The sequence below is a fragment of the Grammomys surdaster genome, unplaced genomic scaffold (genome assembly GCF_004785775.1).
Source record: "Grammomys surdaster isolate TR1022 unplaced genomic scaffold, NIH_TR_1.0 169, whole genome shotgun sequence".
Lineage (NCBI taxonomy): Eukaryota > Metazoa > Chordata > Mammalia > Rodentia > Muridae > Grammomys > Grammomys surdaster.
In genome coordinates, this window is record NW_021604617.1 from 10,675,418 (window position 1) to 10,697,773 (window position 22,356).

At 44.6% G+C, this 22,356-nt stretch overlaps 1 protein-coding gene across 4 annotated transcripts in view; it reads left to right on the forward strand.

Moving 5' to 3' along the window:
* Positions 1-22,356, forward strand: part of Runx2 (RUNX family transcription factor 2) — a 206,565-nt gene that overhangs the window by 99,159 nt on the left and 85,050 nt on the right. For 3 of the 4 annotated variants that reach the window (XM_028766542.1, XM_028766545.1, XM_028766543.1), the window contains 3 exons: positions 3,744-3,763; positions 11,770-11,793; positions 20,635-20,640. The exons of the other annotated variant lie outside the window; for it this stretch is intronic. In XM_028766542.1, coding sequence (XP_028622375.1) covers positions 3,744-3,763; positions 11,770-11,793; positions 20,635-20,640 — 50 coding nt within the window. The remainder of the gene's footprint in view (positions 1-3,743; positions 3,764-11,769; positions 11,794-20,634; positions 20,641-22,356) is intronic. 4 annotated transcript variants of the gene reach the window in all.

The following is a 22,356-nucleotide window of genomic DNA, read 5'->3' on the forward strand; positions in this document are numbered from 1 at the left end:
CCCTCTCTCCCCCTCTCTCTCTCCCCCTCCCTCTCTCCCCCTCTCTCTTTCCCCCTCCCTCTCTTCCCCTCCCTCTCTCCCCCTCCCTCTCTCCCCCTTCTTCTCCCCCTCCCCCTTTCCTTCTCTCTCTGTCTCTCTCTGTCTCTGTCTCTGTCTCTCTCTCTGTCTCTCTCTCTCTCTCTCTCTCTCTCTTCTCTCTCTCTCTTTCTGTGTGTGTGTGTGTCCTCAAACCTTAAATCTCAAGGATCAGAGGTCACACAGCACAGATGAAGAGGGCACATCAGGGGTGTCTTGTCTGGTTTGAGTTTTGCTAGTCTTTTCTGGATTGCCATAAATTGGGTTGATTTCCTTCTGAGGACAGACATCTTCCAATCATTGGCCTGACAAGTCCTTGGGTTGCTGAAGAGGCAGTCCCATCCCCTTAATACATAAAGTGGCACAATGGCTTTTTTAATATTTATTCATCACCATTAATATTTGCCTTTGAAAGACGATGGTTCCCGCCCATCCCAGCTGCTTTCTTCAGCGTATAGAGAAGCCATTATCGAGTGTGCCTATCCGAGTATATGTGTGTTTACTGTGGAGATCGGTGCTTCTGAGTTGATGGTTGGGAGAGAAGCAAGGAAGGGTTGGTGCCCACCCATTCTAAAGGAGGTGCAAACGGAGAGTGGGCTCATGGCTTGGTACACTTACTTCTGATTCCAGTGTAGATGGCGGGATCTCATTTCAAAGAGATTGTATTTGGGCAGCATGAATTAGCAGATAGATCTACTGGCTCATGAGGACAGACAAGTGCCCTGAAGGCTCTGGGGAATCTGGGGGCTGGGACTACAGGATACATACTGTATATGTGATCTGAGTTTGTGCTTTGGATAGTCCTGAGGGGAGGGGTGGGAAGCAGACACAGACCTAGACATGGAAGACTACCTGTCCTTGTAGCACTTCTTATAAAATAAATATTATTTTTAAATGTAGTGCCATTTCCCTGTCACCGTATGGTCCCTTCCCTGAATGTATGGATGTATCTGGTGTGTGTGATTGGTTAGCCCTACAACTTGGACATTGCTGGATTCTACTCTTCTGCCTTGCTCTTGGCCATGGGTCATAAAGACCCAACCTTGCCTTTTTACTGCAAAAGCAGTCTGAGCCATTACGCAAACAAGTGGTCACAGCTGTGTTTAAATAAAACTTTATTTACAGAGCCAGAGAGATGGCTCATCAATTAAGAGTACTTGCTGCTATTAGGTGACTCACAGCTGCCCCTAACTCCAATTTCAGGGGACCCGAACCCTTCTGGTTTCTGTAAGCCCCCCTGAATGCATGTGGTGCACATAAACTCAGGTAACACATAAAGAATTATAAAGATATCCTTTTTTAAAAAATTCCTAAGCTTTATAAAAACTGGTGGGTCGGATGTGGCCCATAACATGTAGTTTTCCATTCTTGTTCTCGATTTTCAAGTGGCTTATTTTATCAGCCATGAACAGAGAAAGGCTTTAGTAAACGGCTTCCCCATCCACAGAGAAAAACATAATCAATACAACTGATCTAGTCTCTCTTCCCTCCAGTTATAATTCCTGAAGTACCTGGGATTCGCCATCCGAGTAGCTTATTTCTGGCTATTACTTTAGAGGCTTGAAGGACAGAAGACTTCGGGTTCTTGGTTTCTGTTTATCAGTGGAATTCCCCGCCCTTCACTTAAAGACCTGGGTGCATACTGAAACATTGTTTCCAGTGGCCCAGATGACTGGGTACCTACCTATTCTGAGTTCTCTGGTTGAGTCTGTCAGATTGCTTGGACTGAAATCCCAAAGCCAGTGTTTATTTGCTCTGGACACCAAATGTGTCTTCTGCATCAGTTGCTGTTAAGAACCTTAAACAACACACGGTGTGTAAACTAGGTAGTGTGGTAGTTGTCGTGTAGAAAGTACTCATTAAATGCCAGCTATTGCGACATTAGTCTTCTCCACTGTGAGGAGTTTGCAGTAAATTTTTAAGTATGCATCCAGGAAACAGGTGCCGTGTAATCTGCTCTCTGCTGTGTTGCTTTTATTCCTCCCTGGAATAAAGCTTTACTAATTTTCACACAATAGTAAATGACACTGATCCGTGTTATAAATCGTGCTTGGAGCACGTATTTATATCACAACTGCCTGGGGAGAGCTGTGCAGAACTGACGGGCAACATGTTTGTGTGCTACAAACTCCCAGGCGGGGTGCTGTGTGGTACCCGAATCCCACTCTGGGGCCCCACTTATCAACAACACATCTGCCAAGACTTGCTTTTCAGTCAAAACTGAAAGGGCTCATCCTTCCGAGTTTTCTGTCTCTGGCAGCCGAGCCAGGCCTGTCGCATCACAAACAACTCCCTTTCTTAATATACACATCTGGCGTTGGCAGTTGGACTCACTTCATAAGAGCACATGCTCATCACTCATTACAAGATTAAAAAGTACCCTATGGCATCATTGATGTTTTCCAACTTTGATCTCCCGCAGTTGTGATTCATCTCAGTTATAAAACTTCCCTTTAAAGCCACATAGCCCATGACTTATTAGAACCTTCATCTTAAAGTAGCGTAAACATGAGAACGGGCGCACGTTCTTTGCAAAATGCCGTTTCTCCCCTTGGCCCGGCTTATCATTTTAAGACATGACATCATGCCTGAAGATCCCAAATTTGTAAGTCTTGTACGGAGGCTCGGCGCTTTGACCTTCTGTTGGCAGCTTAGCTTTGAAGAGCAAGTGCCGTCTGTTCGCCAGCAGGAGAAGCCAGTGCGGCAGCCGCAGCCACCGTAATGCCGTTGGATCTCTAACTCCTTTACACATCAGTTCCTATTAGGATCCGCTGGTCCGCTTCTGCGCTTGGCTCCAATGCCAGCCCGATGTAAAGAATTTCTGTAGGGAGGTGGAAACTCAGTTAGCCCTGCTGTTGTCTAGTTAGGGAACTAACTGTGTTCTGAGTTAGTGAGGAGGACTGCTAGAAACAGATATTGACTGAAGAGTGAGTGTGCAGAAGGTAAGTAGTTAGAATCATCTGAACCATCATGCTGAGTCTTCAGAAATGACCCCCAGGCGATGACTTAAAACAACAACTAGTTTTTTTTTTTAATTTAAATAAATATTTTTCACTATTCCATGGGCTGGCCAGGATTAACCTGGACAGTTTTTTTTCTGATGGTCCTGTTTGGGGTCTGACATATGGCTGTAGTCAGATGGTGACCAATACTGGACAGTCTACAATGGTTTCATTCATGTGTCTAGTGCTTTGGCAAGGGACCCTGGAAAAAGGGGTCTCCCTCCCCCATGGTGTTTCAGGGCCTCTTCATCTCCACATGATCTCTCTAGAAGTCCTCACAAGCTGTCACTGGCTTCCCGAGTGGCGGTTCAGAGCTCCCTAAGGTGCAGAAGAGAGGCTGCTTGGTTGTCTTGAGGCAGAGGCTCAGAGCCAGCATGGTGCTACCCTTCTACACTGTCTTGGATAAACCAAGACACAGGTCAAGCACAGATAGAAGAGGAAGGGACCATACAAAGTCAATGGGTTGAGTGGCAGATGCGTGGTTCCCCAGACCATAAGTGTGACATAAGTGTGATGGGCTTTCGAGCATGCTTAGTTGCTGCTGAGTGTCCTGCTCCGCCAAAAAAAAAAAAAAAAAAAAGTCCCTTGACTCTTAAAATTGAGGCTCTTTAAAGTTCTAGGGAGAGACTTCACATGACAACCACAGGTTCATTGTGAGTTGAGCAGATTTCACAGATGTATAGTGAGTGAAAGGAATATTACTTGAGGCACTGGTATTAATCAGCATATTAATACCCAAGTGAGCCACACTAATATCCATAGGAGAGAAGGAAAAAAAGAAACAAAACGATGATGTCAGAAGCCTGGCTTGGCAACACAGTGCCCTGCAGCAGAAATATGCATCCACAGGTAGCCAAGCCCGAAGATCTCAGAGCGTGTGCCATCCATGTCTTCTGACACGTGGCATGTGGTTTATGTGTGTGGACCTCTAAGCACTCCAGTATATTGGCCCTTCAGGAAGTGAACCATCCACTCTCAAAGAGAGATTAAAAACACCCCAGTCTGTGCTTCCCGTAGGACTTTGTTCTCTCTGCCTGACCACCTTCCCTGGCCATGTTGGCAGAATGGAGACACCTTGGAGAACCCCTAACCCCTTTCCCACAGGTACAGGGCACAGGCAGGCAGTGCCTTCTCTCTCTGCTTGACTCTTTAGTGTCTGGGAAGTCACTGTGCTTTAAGGAAGCACAGGGTACTGTTAGCTCTCGTACTTTGGTTTGTAGGTGACCTGGGTCCCGAAGACACACTATTTCCTTCTCCTGTTTTACAGATTTCCAATGGTCCCCAAAGACATGAACAAAGTCAGTTCTCCAAAGAGGCTTTTTTTCTTCTGTATTCTTTTTTTTTCAAGATTTATTTTATTTGTGTGTGTATGCATATTTGTGTATGGGCATGAGTCCATGGGTGTGGGCATTTGCTGAGGCTAGAAAAAGACATTGGAGCTTTTGGGGCTGGAGTCACAGGTTATTGTGAGCTTCCCAATGCGGGTACTTGAAACCCTAACTTGGTCCTTTGCAAGAGCAGTGAGTGCTCTTAGATACTGAGTTATCTCTCCAGCCCTTCATCCATATTCTTGGGACATGTCTGCTGACAGAAGTTTTACCTTACTACACCGAAGGTAAGGGTCAAAGCAGCATCTCCCTGATCTCTGCATAGTTCTATTGAGTTCTGTCTCCCAGGCCTGGGAAGGGCTGGAGAGGTTGGAGGGTTCAGGCTTTCTCTTCCTCATTCCAGAGAACATCTGGGATGGCTCACCCTTTTTCTCTACCATAACTTTGTATCCTCCTTGAGCATTTTCTGATGGCTGGCGGTGACATTTGCTTGTTTAGGAACAGTGGATGAGTGTTTAGAGCCTGTTCCCTCGTGAAAAAAGGCAGGTGGGGACAGGTAAGCCGTGTTGCATGGAGGAAGCACAGAAACACTTTAAGGTTAGGTGCTGTTTCTGGGAAGGCTTCCTCTCCCCACATTCTTGCTGTCTATAAAGCCACGTCCTAAGTCTTGTTGCCTCCTGATGCCAGTGGCCTGAAGTCTACTTCTTCCTGAGAAACATCAATAAAAGCCCTTAACTTCTCTCTCTCTCCCTCTCCCCCCCTCTCTCTTTCTTTCTCTCTCTCTTTCTCTCTCTCTGTACACATATGCATGGACACACATGTGGGGGGTACGCATGTACACATGTGAGTGTCTGTGTGACTTTCTGTGTGTTTCTGTGTGTACATACGCAAGCACATGCATATGTATAGGTGACTACGCGTGGGTGGGTGTACATGCTCACATATGACTGTGTATGTGTGTGTGTGTCTGAATAGAGCACGTGCATGTGGGGTCCACATGAACATTTGTGAATGTCGTGTGAAGGTCGGAGGGTCATGTGGTTTCTGAGGCCAGGTTTCTCACGGAGCCTGCAGATGAGTCCCCAGGATCTTCATGTGTCTTCCCCCTCATCCCTGGTGTCACAGGCATGGATTGCTGTGCTCAGCCTTCAATGCAGGGCCTAGGAACTCTGAACTCAGGCCTTCATGTTTGTGCAGCGAGCCTTGTACTCATCAGACTCTCCTCACCCCTAAGCCCTTGACTAGGAGACTTTTACCTGGCTTGGTCACTGTTTTCCAAGGTACTCAACCAAGCGACAGAAATTACAGGCAAGTTCCACATTTTGATATTTGCAAACTTGCATCTATAAGCAGCAGCTTGACTGGTATAGATGCCAATCATTTGCCCCCTTCCCCCACTATATAAAATATTATTTAAAAATTTTGGTGACACCAGGAAGATCCCTCCCCCTACCCACCCCCTGTCTCTTAAGGAAGCAGTGCTGGTGGAGGTTGGCTCTGGTGTCTGGTAGGATTTGGTGGAATGTGCTCTCTAGAAGAGCAGTTTTAAATCTCTTTCAGTACTTTTTTTTTCCCCCTGTTGTTGACTGACTGTCAGGAGCTGGGAAGGTAGCCAAGAAGGAAATGACACATCGAGAGGCATTTTGCGTTGTGCAAGAGTCTGGGACTGATGCAAGGCTATATGGCCTGTTTACACATTCCTTCGCCAACAGACTGCATGGCAGTAATTTAATTCAGGAGCGCATGGCATGCTGCAGCAAGGAGCCACGGCCTTAGCATCCTTTCATGGCAAATTATCGCAGCAGCCGTTAAGACATGCTCCTGTCCCTCCTGTGCACTCCCCTGGCTTTCCCCGGTCTCGGCTTGCTTTCTCATCGCCTGGGCCTGGAGTTAGCAGCAGCTTTGCCGGGGAGGCCCATTTTCCACATGCATCCATCTCAGTTGATGTATTTATTTCTAACTAAATATAGCATTCAAATGACACATGTGTTCTAGGGTTCTAAATCTACATGCACTCTCCATCCGAATGTGTCAGTAGTTTGACAGGTCAGAAACGGTTAGTTCTTAAAATAGCGCTAGGGACTGAGGGAAAAAAAAAAGATCGATTTTTTTTTTAATGGGGAGGTTTCTTATTTGTTTATGAAAATCACTTTTCCTTTTTTCTGAGAGACAATTTGTGATAGATCACTGAGAGATTCCTTGCTTCCGTTTTGGGTCATGTAGTATTTTACCCAGTGGCAACTCGATTCGTGTAGAATAATTTATACTGACAGATGATAAGGGGGAAAGAGTCATTGTTTTCCTTTTGTGTGATCATAATTGTTCCTAGGAAGGATTTTTATATGATGACATTTATGCTGTCAACTGAAGCACGGCTTTTTCCCTTCACTTAAAATTCGCGTTTAAGTCTTAACCTGGGCAATTTATGGAAAAATAATTGTTCTTGACTTTGAAGTGATTTGGGAATCAAAGAGAACCTAAAAACACTTAGTTCTTAAGGATTCGTAGAACCTTTATACAGGATGGTTAAAATAAGAGACTCTTCACGATGTGGTGCCCAAGTAGCAAATGAAAGGCTACCCCGTGCTTCTAGAAACTTCTCTACTAGTCTGCTGTTCACTGGCGCTTAAAATCTATTTGCTAGTAGACCAAGGCCTTTCCGTTAAAAACTGAAGATTGAAGCTTTAACTTATAATGTCTCCAGAAAAGATTAAGTCGGGCTTGCCAGAGTGTACGGGTCATGAGTCCCTGCTCACCTTGGAGACCCGGGACACCAACATTCAGCACTGTAGTTGGCTGTGGGTAGGCTTTCACACTGAGCAGTACGTACTGTTCAGGACCTGTACACCACTTCAGAGTACATTTTGCTGTTTGTTGTTGTTGTTGCTGCTGCTGCTGTTGCTGTAATTTTAAAGTAAGAGTGGTTTGTTTTTTTTTTTTTTTTAAGGGAGGGCTTCTATATTTTGGACTTACCATTTTTTGTAAAGATTTCCTGTCATAGAATTGTCCTTGTCTAGTTTCATTCTAAATACACATAGCATTCTTTCCCCTCCATGGAGAAAACGCATCCTGCATTTCTTTCCTTTTACTGATTACCTTTACCAGTGAGGTATTCATCGTCGACTTAATAAAATTAATCACGCTATCTGTCCTTGTTTAAAAAAAAAAGTCTATATGTTCTAAACTGCAGTTACCATCTCTCCTAATGAGTGACATTTTACGTTGCCCTTATTTCAGACTTTTGGGGTTAGTCCCCAGGGGTATAACCTGTTTATACTGATCTTACATTACTGGTGACGTTTATTGATATATTTACGCATCATTCCGGCCTGTCATACCTTTCTCTTGCTCTAGGCCCTTCAGTCTTTTCTCTGATGACAACCAGTGGGTAGTTCGCGCTCAGGTTTTGTTCCTGAATGTCAGCAGTTGGGTGCACTGGCTTCTGCAAAGTGATGGAGGTGCTGGGGGCTCCATTTACCTGAGAGCCACACTCCTAGGGAATCCTTTGAGTTACGACTCTCAGGTCCTTACTGGCTGGAGCAGAGTTTAAGAGAGTAGAATGTGGGGCAGATGAACTCTCATGGAAAGAGAAAGGGAAGTGGCTTTAAATGCCTACAACTGGGGACCACGAAGAGTTCGTCAGTCGGGGAGGAAGAGTTGGGAAAGAATATTCCCTAAGAGGAGGTGAAGAAAGGGTGTGAACTGAAATCTTGCTTCTTGATTTTTTTTTACCTGGCTCTACCACCAGTTGCTATGGAATTTTCTATTCCCATTTATGTTAAAGAGCTCCAGGCCGGGCGGGGGTGGCGCACGCCTTTAATCCCAGCACTTGGGAGGCAGAGGCAGGCAGATTTCTGAGTTCGAGGCCAGCCAGGGCTATACAGAGAAACCTTGTCTCGAAAAACCAAAAAAAAAAAAAAAAAAAAAAAAAAGAGCTCCATCACTGAACCCCGAGCCTCAGATGTTATCTACCCACTGATCCACCAGAGTGACTATAATCACATGCTTACACCGTATGCTTTTGGTCATTTTAATGACAATCTAGCCTCAGAACCAAAAGATGCTTCTTTTAGATGTAAGTGGGTCAAACGAAAGGGAGGTCAGAAAGCACATGTGCGAACCAAGAGACCGTGGTCTAAGGTGAGCTGTCTTTGGGCAAGGTGGGTATAGTGCTTGCAGTATGGGTTGGTGTACCTCTCATTGGAAGCAAGAAGCAGCTGGTGGGGAACAGGTCAGCTGAGCTCCACTCTGGGTGAATATGCTAGCATAGCTTTTGATTGGGAGGGTGGGGACTTAAGATTGCATGCACTGTTCTCTATGCCTCCTGAGGGCTTGGGAGTGAGCAGGAGTAAACTGTGGTCCCTGAAAGGCAATGGCCAAGGTACCCAATGCAGACAGTTGAACAGTAAATGAGGAGAAAAAGAGGTACATAAACCAAGAAGAGTTAGCCTGGCCTTCTAATCCTAGAACCTGGGTTTTGGTTTTACCGTCTTAACCCTTTGGCCCAACCTGAAGTGGCTATGTGTTGTACCCCAAAGATGGCTTCCGAGTCTCTGAACAGGGAATTGCCCTGTCTGGGCTGGTCCAGAGGGAAGGTGTGGCTTTGTGGTGAAAGGAAGTGGATGATGTGCGAGACCCTCCTTTGAAGACCTCAGAGCCATCTCAGTGACCCTGCACACACCTCTAAGCTTCTTTCTGGTTCTATGTCTCCGTTCTTTAAATGTAAGTAGGCATGAAGACAAGTTCCCAGTGGCTGGGAGTAACTCCCGAGGAATGATTGTAAAGCACTTGGCACCCATGAAGGGCAGCGTGAATACCAAATAGTAATTATGTAGCGCCTTTCTGCCAAAGACTTCCAAACGCTGAGACATTACCTCATCGATTGTCTTCACAGCCCCGGGAGGGAAGCACTGGGCATTTTACAGGAAGGGAAACTGAGGCACGAGCACCTGAAAGCTAATTTTCCCTGTGTCACTCTGCAAGTCAGCAGATGATTTACAGCACTGGGCAAGGATCCCAGCTCTCTTCCTGTTCAGTTATTCACCACGAGAAGCACTCTGATGTCTCTGTCATTGAAGCTGGGGAAGCTTCCCTAGTTGAGCCCAGTGCATTTCCTAATGACTGTCAAGAAGTAGGTGCTGTGAGAAACAAGCTTGGTTGCGCAGTAGCCTCTCAAAACAGAGTAGAAGTCTGACGGATAAGGGAACACACAGATGCATGAGATGATATGTGTATGTATCTCTGTGTGTATTTAGTGTGCCCTGGATTCACTCAGCAGCATTTATGTAGCATCTAAAAGCCTTACGATTTGTGAGGTGGAGTTAACAAGTTGTAAAAGTTAACCAACACTAATTGAAATAAAGCTAGCACTTGGAAACATACTAGCCTTCAAACAATTACACAAGTAGGAAATGTAGGCTAGTACGTGTGTGGCAAGAATCCTTAGAGAAGGAACATCGGAAGAAGGAGCTCAGTGGTTAAGAGCACTAGCTGCTCTTCTAAAGGTCATGGGTTCGATTCCCAGCACCCACGAAGCAGCTCATAACCATCCAGTTCCAAAGGAGTCAAGACCCTCTTCTGGCCTCCTCAGGCACTAGGCACGAAAATTGTATGCAGTCATATGTGCAGGCATTAACACCTAGGTACATAAATTTATAAAATAATTTCTGAACAGTCAAAAATAAGAAATTAATGATTATTGGAGATGCAGATGTATTTTACTGGCAAACTGCTTGCCAAGTATGCGCGAAGCCCTGGGTTCAATCCCCAACACTGCAGAAACCATGTGGTGATACAAGAATGTAATCCCAGCACTCTGGGGTTAGAGGAAAGAGGATTGGAATTCAACATTAATTCCTGGTACACAGTGAATTTGAGGCCAGCCTGGGCTACCTGAGGACTGCCTATTCCTAAAAGAAAATAGCAATTATCTATAACAGGGTCTGTTTTGAGTGGTACTTTTGATGCTGTGGTATGCAGCACCCCGGGTACCTTTCTAAGGTAGTGTGGATACTTGAGTGACGTAGTGGCATCAGCAAACATGGGATTCTGCAGAGCAGAACAGCTGCTTTGAAGCTGAAAGAAAATGATTACTGGAAGCAAAAGTCCTTTGCTTTAAGTTAATAAGCCTGATACAGTTTCCAGATCATGGCTACCTCAGGCAAAGACTGGTCTTGACTGAATGGTGTGAGGGTAGATGTTTGAGGAGGCTCCTTTCTTCTTCTAACCTCTCCTATCACTAAAAACACAACATTATGGCTGATAGCATGTGTGTGTGTGTGTGTGTGTGTGTGTGTGTGTGTGTGTGTGTATTTGATTGTTAGAGGCACATTTTAAAAATCTAAATATTTATTGAAGTGGGAACATTTCTTCATTGACAAATTATTTCCGAGCTGTCACTAACATGCTAGGGAGCTACCAGGAATAGAGTCAAAAGAAGAAAAGAATGATTATGAGGTCTGGGGGTGTGGCTCAGTGGATAGAGTGGCTTGCCTGTCATACACAAAGCCTTGGGTTCAATCTCCTAGCACAGCATAAATTGGTTGTGGTGGTGCATGCTTATGACCCCAGCACTCAGAGGTAGAAGAAGATCCTCATCTTTGAGGAGCCTAATTTTTATAGCAAAGATTTGTAGATGTAGGAAAAGGCAGATTTGTCTATCGCATCTGTTCCTAGACTGTGGAGCGAACTTACATAAGTCATAGAAACCAGTGGGCAGTGGAGACAGAGAAGAACTCATTCTACAGTGGCCAAGGAAGGCTCTCTAAGGGGATGACACTGGGTATAGAACCTTCAGGGTGAGAAGAACCCAGCTCGACACTCTGGGGAAGAGACTTCAGGTCAAAATATATGTTGTGTGCAGAGGCCTTAGCATGATCCATATCAAAATTGAGTATCTGGTTTTGATAGGAAAGAGGAGCCTAGAGGTTGAGAAGGAGGACATTTGATAAAAAGAATATGCAGGGAGACTGCCCTCTGAAGCTGTGTGTTCAGTGATCTCCCTGTGGTTGGTCAGGCTCGAGTTGAGGAAAAGACATGGACTCTCTATGTCTTTACTCCGCTGGTGGTGTTCTTTGGAGGTCTTTGAGTTTACTTTCCGAGTGAAGGTTCTGAGGAGCGTGTGTGTGTGTGTGTGTGTGTGTGTGTGTGTGTGTGTGTAGATGCCATGTGTGAAGGATAATGCCTTACACCACTTCTGGCTGACAAACAGTAAATGGATCAGATCAGATTAACCGGATACTGTGGAGGATTGTAAGACCCAACTTAACATGGAAAGGATGGAAGCAAGGCTTTGAAGAACTCTCTTGAGGAAACGGAGTGGGTGCCCATGGGGTGGGGATAGCTCACCAGCATCTGGCACTCAGTCAGAATACTGGGTCCCAGGCAGCGTGGGGAGGGGGCTTCTCCTAAAAATAAACCAGACATCACAGCAATCAATTACCTGTTGGAGCAAATTCTCCTGGGGCTGTGCACATGTAAGGCATGAAGATCCTGGGCTTTTCTGGACGATGAGAAATAATTCCAAAGGTGAGCTGGGTTTCGGAACACGTGAGCGACGTGGAATAGCTCAGAATGTTCAGCAGAGACCATTGTTGTTGATTAAAGGATTGTAAAATTGAACCTATAAGGATAAGTTGAAAGACTTGGGATTATTTAGCTTCAAGAAGAGGAGACAGAAAAAAAACTGACTTAATAACAGACTTGAAATTATGAGACTTATTAAGCTCTGTATGGTGGCCAGCTGTTTTGTTTCTGGGGAAGTCGGAGAAAGAAGGGCAGGTTGTTTAACTGGAGCATGAGGGATTTGGGTGAGATTTAAGGGAGAGCAGGTTGGCTGGGGGAGAATTTCTGGGTAGAATGGGTTTCTGGAGATGGAGGGTTGGAACTGGGGGACCCTTTGGATCCTGTGCATCTTAGCAGTCTTTTGTGTGCTTAGGACAGGCAGCAACAACGCCACCACCTTTCTGCTTCTAAAAATCAAAGGCCTGCTTTCTGTTTCCCATTACGGTTCTGAGGCTCAGAATCACAGGGGTTTGTGGACATAAAAGATGAGGGTAATTTGTCTTGCTTCAGTGGCCATTAGAATCTTTAATTGAGAAAAATATGACCCAAAAGAGGACCAGATCTGCCATGTGATCCAAAAGAAAAAAAAATCACTATTAATAACCGGAGAAGATCCATTGTGAGGACTTTAGGACTCCGGGTGAGAATGGTCTCTTGGCAGAAACATTTGGGTTTATTTGATCTGTGTGTTCCAGGGGCCAAAGGTAGTGTTTTATGAAGTTGGTTCATTTTTCTCTTATTGAGAGAAATGAAAAGAGTTTCTAGGCCACACCAAACTTCGTTTAACCTGGATCTTGAATGATATGATCTAAAAAAAAAAATCACCCTCAAGGAATCCATGGTCACATGGGAGGATAGGGAAGAGGAAGTAGGCCAGATTTGTTTCCCCAAACCAGAAACTTTTATGGATGACAATGGTGTGAAGCCATTTGACAGGGCTGAGCTGTGAAAGAAAGGCTGGCTGACCACACCGTTCTTTAACTTAAGGCTAGAGATTGCAGGCAGCGGAGAGCACTGTTTGCTGAGATATTTGTTGTTTTCTCAGAGAACCAGTCATGTGTCACATGTCTCAGTTTGTACTATAACAGCCCCCCTGCTCCCTCTGTGTGTGTGTGTGTGTGTGTGTGTGTGTGTGCCGCGTGCAAGTGAGTTATAGGCCATGTGTGGAACTTAGAGGACAACCTCAGACACTGGTCCTTACCTTCTTGTTTAAGATAAAACCTTTCTTGTTTGTGCTGCCAACACTAGGCTAGCTGCCTCATGGGCTTCTGGCCATTCTCCTATCTCTGCATCCCATTTTCTATAAAGCACCAAGATTACAGGCACACACCACGGTGCCCTGCTTTTACACGGGATCTCGGGATTTGAACTCAGGTCTTTGCTGTTGTGTGATAAGTGCTTATCCGCTGAGCCCTCTCCTCAGTCTCGTGCTTTATTGTTCAATCCTCCCTTCTGCATGGGGCACACCTTCCCAAACCTCCTGTCATAGCACATTAGCATATCTGCAGATGGTTTCCTTTAAGCAGTGGAAGGCTTGCAGATGAGATGCTGAAAAACAAAGCACACAGCCGTGTAGCTTGCAGATGAGTTCTTTGCTTTGAACTAAGTGGGTCCAGTTTTCTCTGAAGGGGAAAAAATGATGAGATGACAAAACAGGCTTTGAAGCAGGTGACACAGAGCAGGAAGGCTGAGTGAGTGTGACACTAGGCGAGGGGAAGGGAAAAAGACTCCAAAAAACCTCTTTTTCTCTCTTTCTAAAATAACTTGGGTTTCTGAGACCGTTGGGCACATTTAGACCCTGAAGCCAATGCATGGGTCACCATGACAGAGCCACCCACAGTCAATACAGGGTCAGAAGTCACAACCCACTTCCCTTTTATGCCTGACTTGCTTCCTTGTCTGTAAACTTTTCTTGATGGCTTTGGTACTTAAGGTCTTTATTTAGTTCTTTGAGTGGTTTCTACATTTGGGTGTCCCCTGTCCCTCCCAAGTGACTTATTTTCAAGAACCCCATCTCCAAGCATTCTTAAGTTTGCCGCTGCTGGGCCAACCCGAAATGGATTAAGGCCCCTCTCTTTGCCTTGAGGCCAGCATAGTGACAGTTGGAAAGAAAGCCAGAAGATGAGAAAGGGAGGGGGTCTAGCTAGGGGTTACAAATATTGTTAATCTTTATTAAAAATAACTCTTGTCTTTCCTCCTTTATTGTTATACACATGGAGGGCAGTGGTGGGCCTAGGGTTCCCTATTTTCTGCAACTCCTTTGAAACATCATGAACTGTATTTGACTGTTTTTCTGAGGAGTCAACAATGCAGTTGACTGTGTACTGGTTAATCTGAAGTGCCCCAAGGGGTCCACACTGCACCTGCACCCACAGGAGTCTCCCCTGCCCTTAGCAGTTCTTTTCTTCCCTGAGGATTTCTTTTCGAGAGAAAGATTGTGAGCCAGCTCCTTTGGTTTAAGTGGGGCTGCAGCAGAGGTCTGAGGAAGAGCTTTCCAGGTCAGGGTCCTGCAGAAGGTTGGTCGTGTGACCTGGAGAATGTCCACATCTCAGCTGAGAAGGACAAAGGCTTCAGTGAAGGTCTGCAGAGCCAAGGCATCAAAGGTGGACAATTTAGACAGCCAATGATGATCCTGCGTGTTCATTCTTGAGGGGTTCCCTGAAGTCCCCTTAGCTAATTACACACCGGTGGCACAGACTGGATTTACAGGACAGTCTTTAAGGCCAGAGTTTTAGAACTCTAATAAATAGGAAAAAATGTAGTTGGTCCAAGGGGCAGAATAAATGCCTGCTTCTTGTGTGTATATGTGTGTGTATGTTTGTGTATAAGTGTGTATGTGTGTGTATGTTTGTGTATTTGTGTGTATGTATGTGTATGTGTATATGTGTGTGTATATTTGTGTATAAGTGTGTATGTGTATGTTTGTGTATTTGTGTGTGTGTGTATGTATATGTATGTGTGTGTGCAGGTTCATGTGTGGGAGGGTTAATGTGTGTGCAAGTGGATGTGGAGGTCAGAGGTCAAACATGGGGTCTCGTTCCTTAGGAACCATCCATCCACCTTATTCTCCTGAGACAGGCTCTCTCACCGATAGTGGAGTGCACTGATTGGTTGCTCCTCAAGCTCCATGGTTCTGCCTGTCTCCTCCTCCCCAGCACGGGGTTACTAGAGTAACCACCAAACCCAGCTATTCTCACAGACGCTGGGCATGGAGCTCTGCTGCTCTTGCTTGAGCCACAAGCGCTGTAAGGTCTGAGCCGTCTTCCTCCAGCCTCACCCATCTCATGCTTTATGAGCTCCTTTTTGTCTCTATTCTGTATGATACTCATCCTTCTATACTCCGCTAGGCTTTTTTTTTTTTTTTTTTTAACTGGTGCAGCATTTCCCTGGTAGAACTTGAATAACTCGGGAAGGAGGGATGCCTTGTCCCTGGCTATCTAGAAGGGGGCTAAGGGTGGCTAGGAGGTACAGAAACTTTAATTATTCTTAATTTGTCCCTTAGTAGCCCAGGGGAAACATTGAACGGAAGTGAACGAGAGACACTTTGCAAGATGAACAGACACACACACACACACACACACACTCATACACGCTTTTTTTTTTTTTTTTTTTTTTTTTTTTTTTTTTTGCTGAGGGTCAGTTGACTTTCAGTCACAGCTCTGGAGAAACCATGATGGGTTATGAACCTACCACCTCATTCCACTTTGTTGAAAAATAGCATCTGAACTGGGGGAAAAAAATCTGACATTGAAAGATGAAATGTATCCTTTGTCCCATGAGATTTGTGGCACGAACTGACCAGAGGAAGGAAATGTGATGGTCTAGGTAGATGGCTTTGGTTATGACCACTTTCGCTGCATTTTAAGAATGCAGTGAGTCATTTATGGCTGTAAATAAAAGCTTTACAGGGAAGGAAGAACTCTCTATATTGGGAGTAGTAGCCAGAACTCCTGGCTAATTTATACATGCTGCCTTTTGTTCCTTTTAAACTGGGACCAATTCCTCCAAAAAGAAATAGAAAAATGTATTAGACAATTCATTGTTAATACATAATACGGTCTTGCTTTTAGGCAGCCTGGCCTGGCATTCACTGTGTCAAGGCAGCCTTGGTCTCTCAAAACTCTGCCCGATTCAACCTCCCCAGGGCTGGGGTTACAGAAGTGTGCCAAGATCCCGCAGGTGAAGGGTAGCCTAATTTTATCCTTATGCCACCCCTGGCCAGTTCTTGGGGTTGATTTTGATGGTTTTCATATCAGGAGAATGTCATCATAGAATGTTTTAGCGCGGCTGCTGGAAAGCTTATTATTTTATGTATTAGGATTGTGTTCCTAAACCTTTTCCACTACTTGCCAAGGAATACCCAAAGCTAATCATTGAAACCCCCTTTTCATCTTTCATTTTATTTTTTTGTTGGTGACCGGAACTATATTCCAGTGACTGTTGAGAATTACATTAGGTTTTTATTCTCAGTGATGTTGGCAATGAAAATGAGTCGATCTTAAGAAAGGATAGCTGCTTTAATAAAATGTCCTTTTCCTTTACGTGTATATTAATTGGGCAAGCATTCATGCAGAGAGAATTGCTTAGAAGCAACACCTGTCAATTAAAAAGCAGATAGCCAATGAACTGAAGCAGGAAATAGGAGGTGGGACACTGGCAGGAAAAGAGAGGATTCTGGGAAATATTGAGCGACTGAAAGGAGAGAGTCCCGGAAGACGCTGGGAGAGACGCTGCGAGGTATGCTCAGGGAGACTCGAAGGAAGAAGCAGGTCAGGACTGAAGGAGAGGTAACTAACCATGTGGAAGACATAGACTAGGTTGAATGTTTAAAGAAGTTATGAGTTAATGAGAAAATAAGCCAAAGCAATGGCCTAGGCATTTAATAATATATAATTGATCTCGGAAGCATTGCTGTTGGGAACTAAGTGGCCGGGAAGAAAAGAACTGATTTATTTTTTACACATTCACCCTTGGATTGCTCTTGTTTTGGGCCTTTTAGTGCCAGTGCTGATGAAATATCTCTGAGAACCTACTGGAAAGGTTGCCAACGGAATGGGGATGAAGCCGAGAGGAGGGCTCACTCTTAAGCTTGAGTACATCTGGCCATAGGGGGCTTAACCTGTAGAGAAAATGTGCATCTCTCCCATCCTCTGATTTCATTTCCAATAACTTCTATAAGCTCATACGTTATAAGCCCTACAATACTGCCAATCACACCAGCCATCCGTTCCAGCCACGGTCACGCTGAGTATACCTTCTTGTCCCGTCTCCAGAACACCCGTTCTATCCTTGAGGACCCCGATTTACCGAGTCATCTCTTTGCGTACCTTCTCAGCTTTCTTCTGTCCTTGAGACACCATACTTCCTTTCTAGCCAGGGCAGGGGAACACTGCTCTACTTGGTATCAAGGGTCCCTGAACACATTTGAATTTGAATTTTGTTCCTGAACTAGTTATTTTTCGCTGCTATGCCCACTTATGAGAGGAAGACTTTATTCTGGCTCAAGGCTGGTCAGTTCATCACGACCGGAAGCTATGAGGGTCTTGGAGGCTGTTTGTTCACATCCTATCAGATCATTGCAGAAACAGGACAGTGTTGTTCCTCAGTGAGCCATCTTCCTCGTCCCTTTTTATTCAGTCTGGGACTCCAGGTGATGGTATGATGGTGGTACCCAGATTCAGGACATGTCTTTATCCTGTTAATCCTCCCGGGAAACCTCCTTAGAAATATACCCAGAGATGAGCGGCATTCCTCACTAATGTCCTAGGCATTTTTCAAAATCCAGGTAGGTTAACAATCAAAATTAGCCATCACAGGTTCTACAGCTGAACAGAGCAAAACAAACAAATAAACAAACAAACTCTAATCTAATGTGAAGGACATTTCTGTGGTGTGGAGAGGATGCAATGTAATGTGTACTGACTCCTCCTCCACTGGAGTCTTCATGTCCCTTTTACAAAGGAGGAAACTGAAGCACCACTTGGTAGTGTTGTTCTTCATGGAAGGAAAGTTACCATGCCTTTCTTACATCTGGCCAGTATCTGTTCTACAGCTTGCATTTCCTGGGGTAGTTCTGGGGCAAAAACTATGTATCAGAGGTCAGAACTGGAGTCTAAACTAATTCAGAGACCCAAGTATTTTATCTGTCGTTGGCAGGAAGCGTGAAGGATGAAGGTCTAGGATGTAAAGCAAAGGGTTCTGGGAAGGAAAGCATCATAGGAATCAGCTGCACAGGGGACCCCTGCAGGTGCCACGAAGCCACGTGTTCTACTTGGGGAGACTGGAAAGAGTATTAGTCATGAGGACTAAATAATCTCCCCTACTACATAGGATTTGCTTTTTATTCCCTTTTAAGATCTCATATATAAATATTATGCTACTGTTGAGAGGCAGTAATACTCTCTATTTTTGATAGATGCCATGGAAAGTGTTTCAGTTTTTTAAGTTATAAAACTGTGAGGCTGGTAAAAAAGGCTTACGTGTGATTCGAAGTGTTTCTGGTTTCTTTGTTTACATTTCAAATAGCACTTAATTAATTACTACATAAGGAAAACATTTGTAAAAGCTGCAGAAAATTCAGCCTGAACATGTCATTTCAAACACAGCACCATAGAGGATAAATAAGTTATGTCATATTTAGGTATAATTCCTGTAGTATCTGCTCCTACGTGTACACTGATATATATGAATATATTTGGATATACTTCATATTTTATGTGTTTTCTTCACCTTCCAAGCTGACTTTGTCTTTGGATGGCAGTAGCCAGCTGTCTGCTGATGATCTCTCTCAACTCAAAACAAGAACTCGTCTGTTTTGTAAAGATGACCATTCTAAAACCTACTTTTCAAAAATTGGTGTGAAGACGTCTCCTAGCTTCATTCCCCTCAAAGTGTTGTAGTGTGCCACATTGGTTGTTCCCTGTCACGCTTGCCTGCCTCACGTTGTCGTGTTGGCTCCTTGTTTACCTTGTGTGTTCTCCTCTGTCACCATTTCTGTTTTAGTGGATGCTTTCCACATGTGCAGTATGTTCCATAAAACTCCAGTTGGCTATGCCGGGCACCATGGACATGCTCCAAGAGACTCCTGGGTCCCATCTTCAAACTTCCTCAGAAGTTGTGCGTGTCGTCTTTCGGAGGGCTTCTTAGGTGCTCTGTCGGTTTGATTGTGTCGTTTACAAAATTCACCGTTAATACTACGACATCTCATCTTTCGAGTGAGAAAGAAGGTTTGCGGAGTTAAGGGCCTGGACAGCCTTGCACGTCTCTAGGGAATACTTTAAAAATGGTTTAATGTAACTAAGACTTGAGTTAAACGTTGAGATTTGAAGCTGATTTGAATACAATGGAAAATATAGAAAGTATTACTAAGTTGCCGTCGTCAAAATAACTTAAGATTGCTTCAGCATTTGTGTGTGTGTGTGTGTGTGTGTGTGTGTGTAGGACTTACATAGAGGCAAGAGGATTGAAATCAGTGTGGGGAGTTAAATGTTGGTAGTTTTACTGTTATTGTTATTATCCTCTTTCATTCTGATGGAGCATAAAACAAAAAGGCAGAGTCCGTGTAGGGAAGCTTGCTGGTTACGTTGACTTGGTTGTTATTTGGAGCTAGTCAAATAAGGCAAAAGCCCCGCCAACAGCAAAGGCTGCACTTCAGATCTGACGTAACCAATCCCATGGGTGCTGGACTTCTCCCTTGCCCGTCTTCACAGAAGATGGGGCGTCTGGGACTAGGCAGGGGATGGGAAGATACAAAGTCCGACAATGACTTTTCTTATTCCCAGAGCTCAAGATGAGCAGTGGTAGGATGTAGACTCAAGCCTCTAAGACGCGATTGTTCATAAGGATACCTGGAAAGGTTTCAGCTAAGAAGCATCCGGCTCGGCCTTTTTAAAAAACATACTATGAAATCTATCTGTAAGTGCAAACTGAACTGTCGTTACTCTCCATTCCGGGCTTTTGAAAAGAGGACCAGCCTTTAGTGGTTGGTTTTATTTTAAAATAGAAAGCTGAGGGAGGAAGAGGTGCAGCCCAGGGCTGACCACCTCAAATTCACGATCCTTCTGCCTCCGCCTTTCCAGCCTGTCCTACCAGTGTGTGCCACCACAACCAAGTGCTTGATTTTAATGTCACGAGAGGCTCAGTGAAGATGAGGAAAAGAAGTTGGAGCCGGAAACTGGGGCCTGTATGTCACACAAAACAATGCAGGGCGTTGGTGTCTTAGATTGGGAGGGTCTGAGAAGGTGAAATCAGAGGCTCAGCCAACCACTGAAGTGAAACATTCTACAGGTTGGATGATGGTGGTGTGTGCCTTTAATCCCAGCCTTGGGAGACAAAGGCAGGCCGATCTCAGTGAGTTCAAGGTTAGGCTGCTCTACAGAGTGAGTTCCAGGACAGCCAGAGCTACACAGAGAAATCGTGTCTCCAACCCTCCCCCTCAAAAATGAAGTTCTGCCACACTGCACATTTGGGGTTCTGAAGCGTGTCTTCACATTTAATGAGACCAGTGCACGAATGCGCTTTGACAGACTTTGCGGACTCCAAACAGAGATGTGAGTTCTGAGGTGTAAAGTTAACAATAAGAATGGTATTACAGAAAATGTGACATCTGAAATTGTCTATGTGCCTGGGTGTGTATATGCGCGAGTTCCCGAGCATGTCTGTGCAAGCGAGGAGTCAACCTTCAAGTGATCCACAGGTATTGTCCGCCATTTTTGTTTGCTTGTTTGTCACAGCTCCTACCTAAGGCTGGCAGCCTAGTAGCAAGCCCAAGGGATTTCCCTGTCTCCATCTCTCCAGTGCAGGCATTAAAAGTCCATTGACAGTGGTTCTCAACTTTCCTAATGCCTCAACCCTTTCATACAGTTCCTCATGTTGTGCTGACCCCCCCCGTCATAACATTATTTTTTATTGCAACTTTATTACTGTAATTTTGCTACTGATAGGAATCTTAATGTAAATATTTTTGGAGCTAGAGGGTCGCCAAAGGGATCACAGCCCACAGTTTGAGAACTGCCGGTACACTGGGCTATTTTCTTGTTGTTTATTTACTTACTATGTGTTTGTTGATTATACCTGGGTCCTGGAATGGAACTCAGGTTAACCCATGTCCCCAGGCTTGCACAGTGAGGGCTCCACGGAGCGACCTCCAGAGCCCAGCATCTACGTTTCTTAATGAAGCTAAGTAGAGTCAGGATCTCACTTTGGAAATCAGGAGCATGAGAAAGAAGCGGTAGGCTACAGAAGAATCAGCTGTGTGGGCTGCAAGTGCGCACACATTGGAAGTGTGCACTCATTGGAAGTGTGTACTCATTTAGTGCCCTGTCTGTGTCAGTTGGTAAGCAGGGTCACTGCCTGGGTTTCTAATCACTTTTGCCCAGGAGAAATTAAGTCAGTAAACAACTATTGATATTCTCCCTCACCCCTCTCCCTCTCCCTTCTCCCCTTTCCCTCTCCTTCCCTCCTGTGGAAAACCTTTAGCTTTGCAGCATGCTTTTCTTCCTCTCCTCTTGGTGTCTCTTTCTTATCCTCCTCTTTGTAACTGTTCAGTCCTGTGCAGTCTCTGTGCAGACCCCCCCAGAGTTGAAGTCTCATATCCTCTCTTCATCCTAAGCTCTTAGTTTAACATTCCTGCTGAGTTTACTTCAGCTCAGTTTCTTGGCTCTCTGGGCTTACCATGTTTTTACTTATTTTTTTTTTATTATTGTGGTTTTATTTTATTTTGTTTCTGTTTATAGACATTGATTTTTTTTTGTTATCGTAGAACTCTCTTCTCACAAGAAGGAGACTATTTCGATTCTTTTTCTTCATTAAAGTCTTTACACGTAGCTTTACCTAAAACAACCACCACCACAGCTGCTCTGTGTTGACCGTATATAAATGCACATCCCAGCTCTCTCCGTTGTCTACGTCAGCCATGTAGCAGCAGGCTTCTTGAACTATTCTGCACATACTATCCCAGCTACGTACAGATCGAAATTTAAGGTATGCTGTTCTCCTCGCAAGGCATTAAAATATGGCTCAAAAGATAGCAATCCATTAATCATTAATACAATTAATATTGAATTATATGATGCAATTGTATGCTTACTGTATCTAACAAGTATTTATTGAGCTCTACTGTTATTGATCAGAACTTGTTTTAAAATATTTGATTAGTTTTTTGAGACTTTTCCATAGTGTATTTTAATCACATTCATCCCCCTTCCCCAACTTCTTCCAGACCCGCCCCACCTCCCTTCCCACTGTGCTCTGTGTTCTCTTTAATAACAAACACAAACAGTGAAATCCAGCTTGTGCTTGGCTGTGGGGCAATGCACTGGAGCTTGGTTCATTTACAGGGCCACACCCTTAAAGAAAACTGACCCTCTTCTCCCAGCAACTCTCAATTG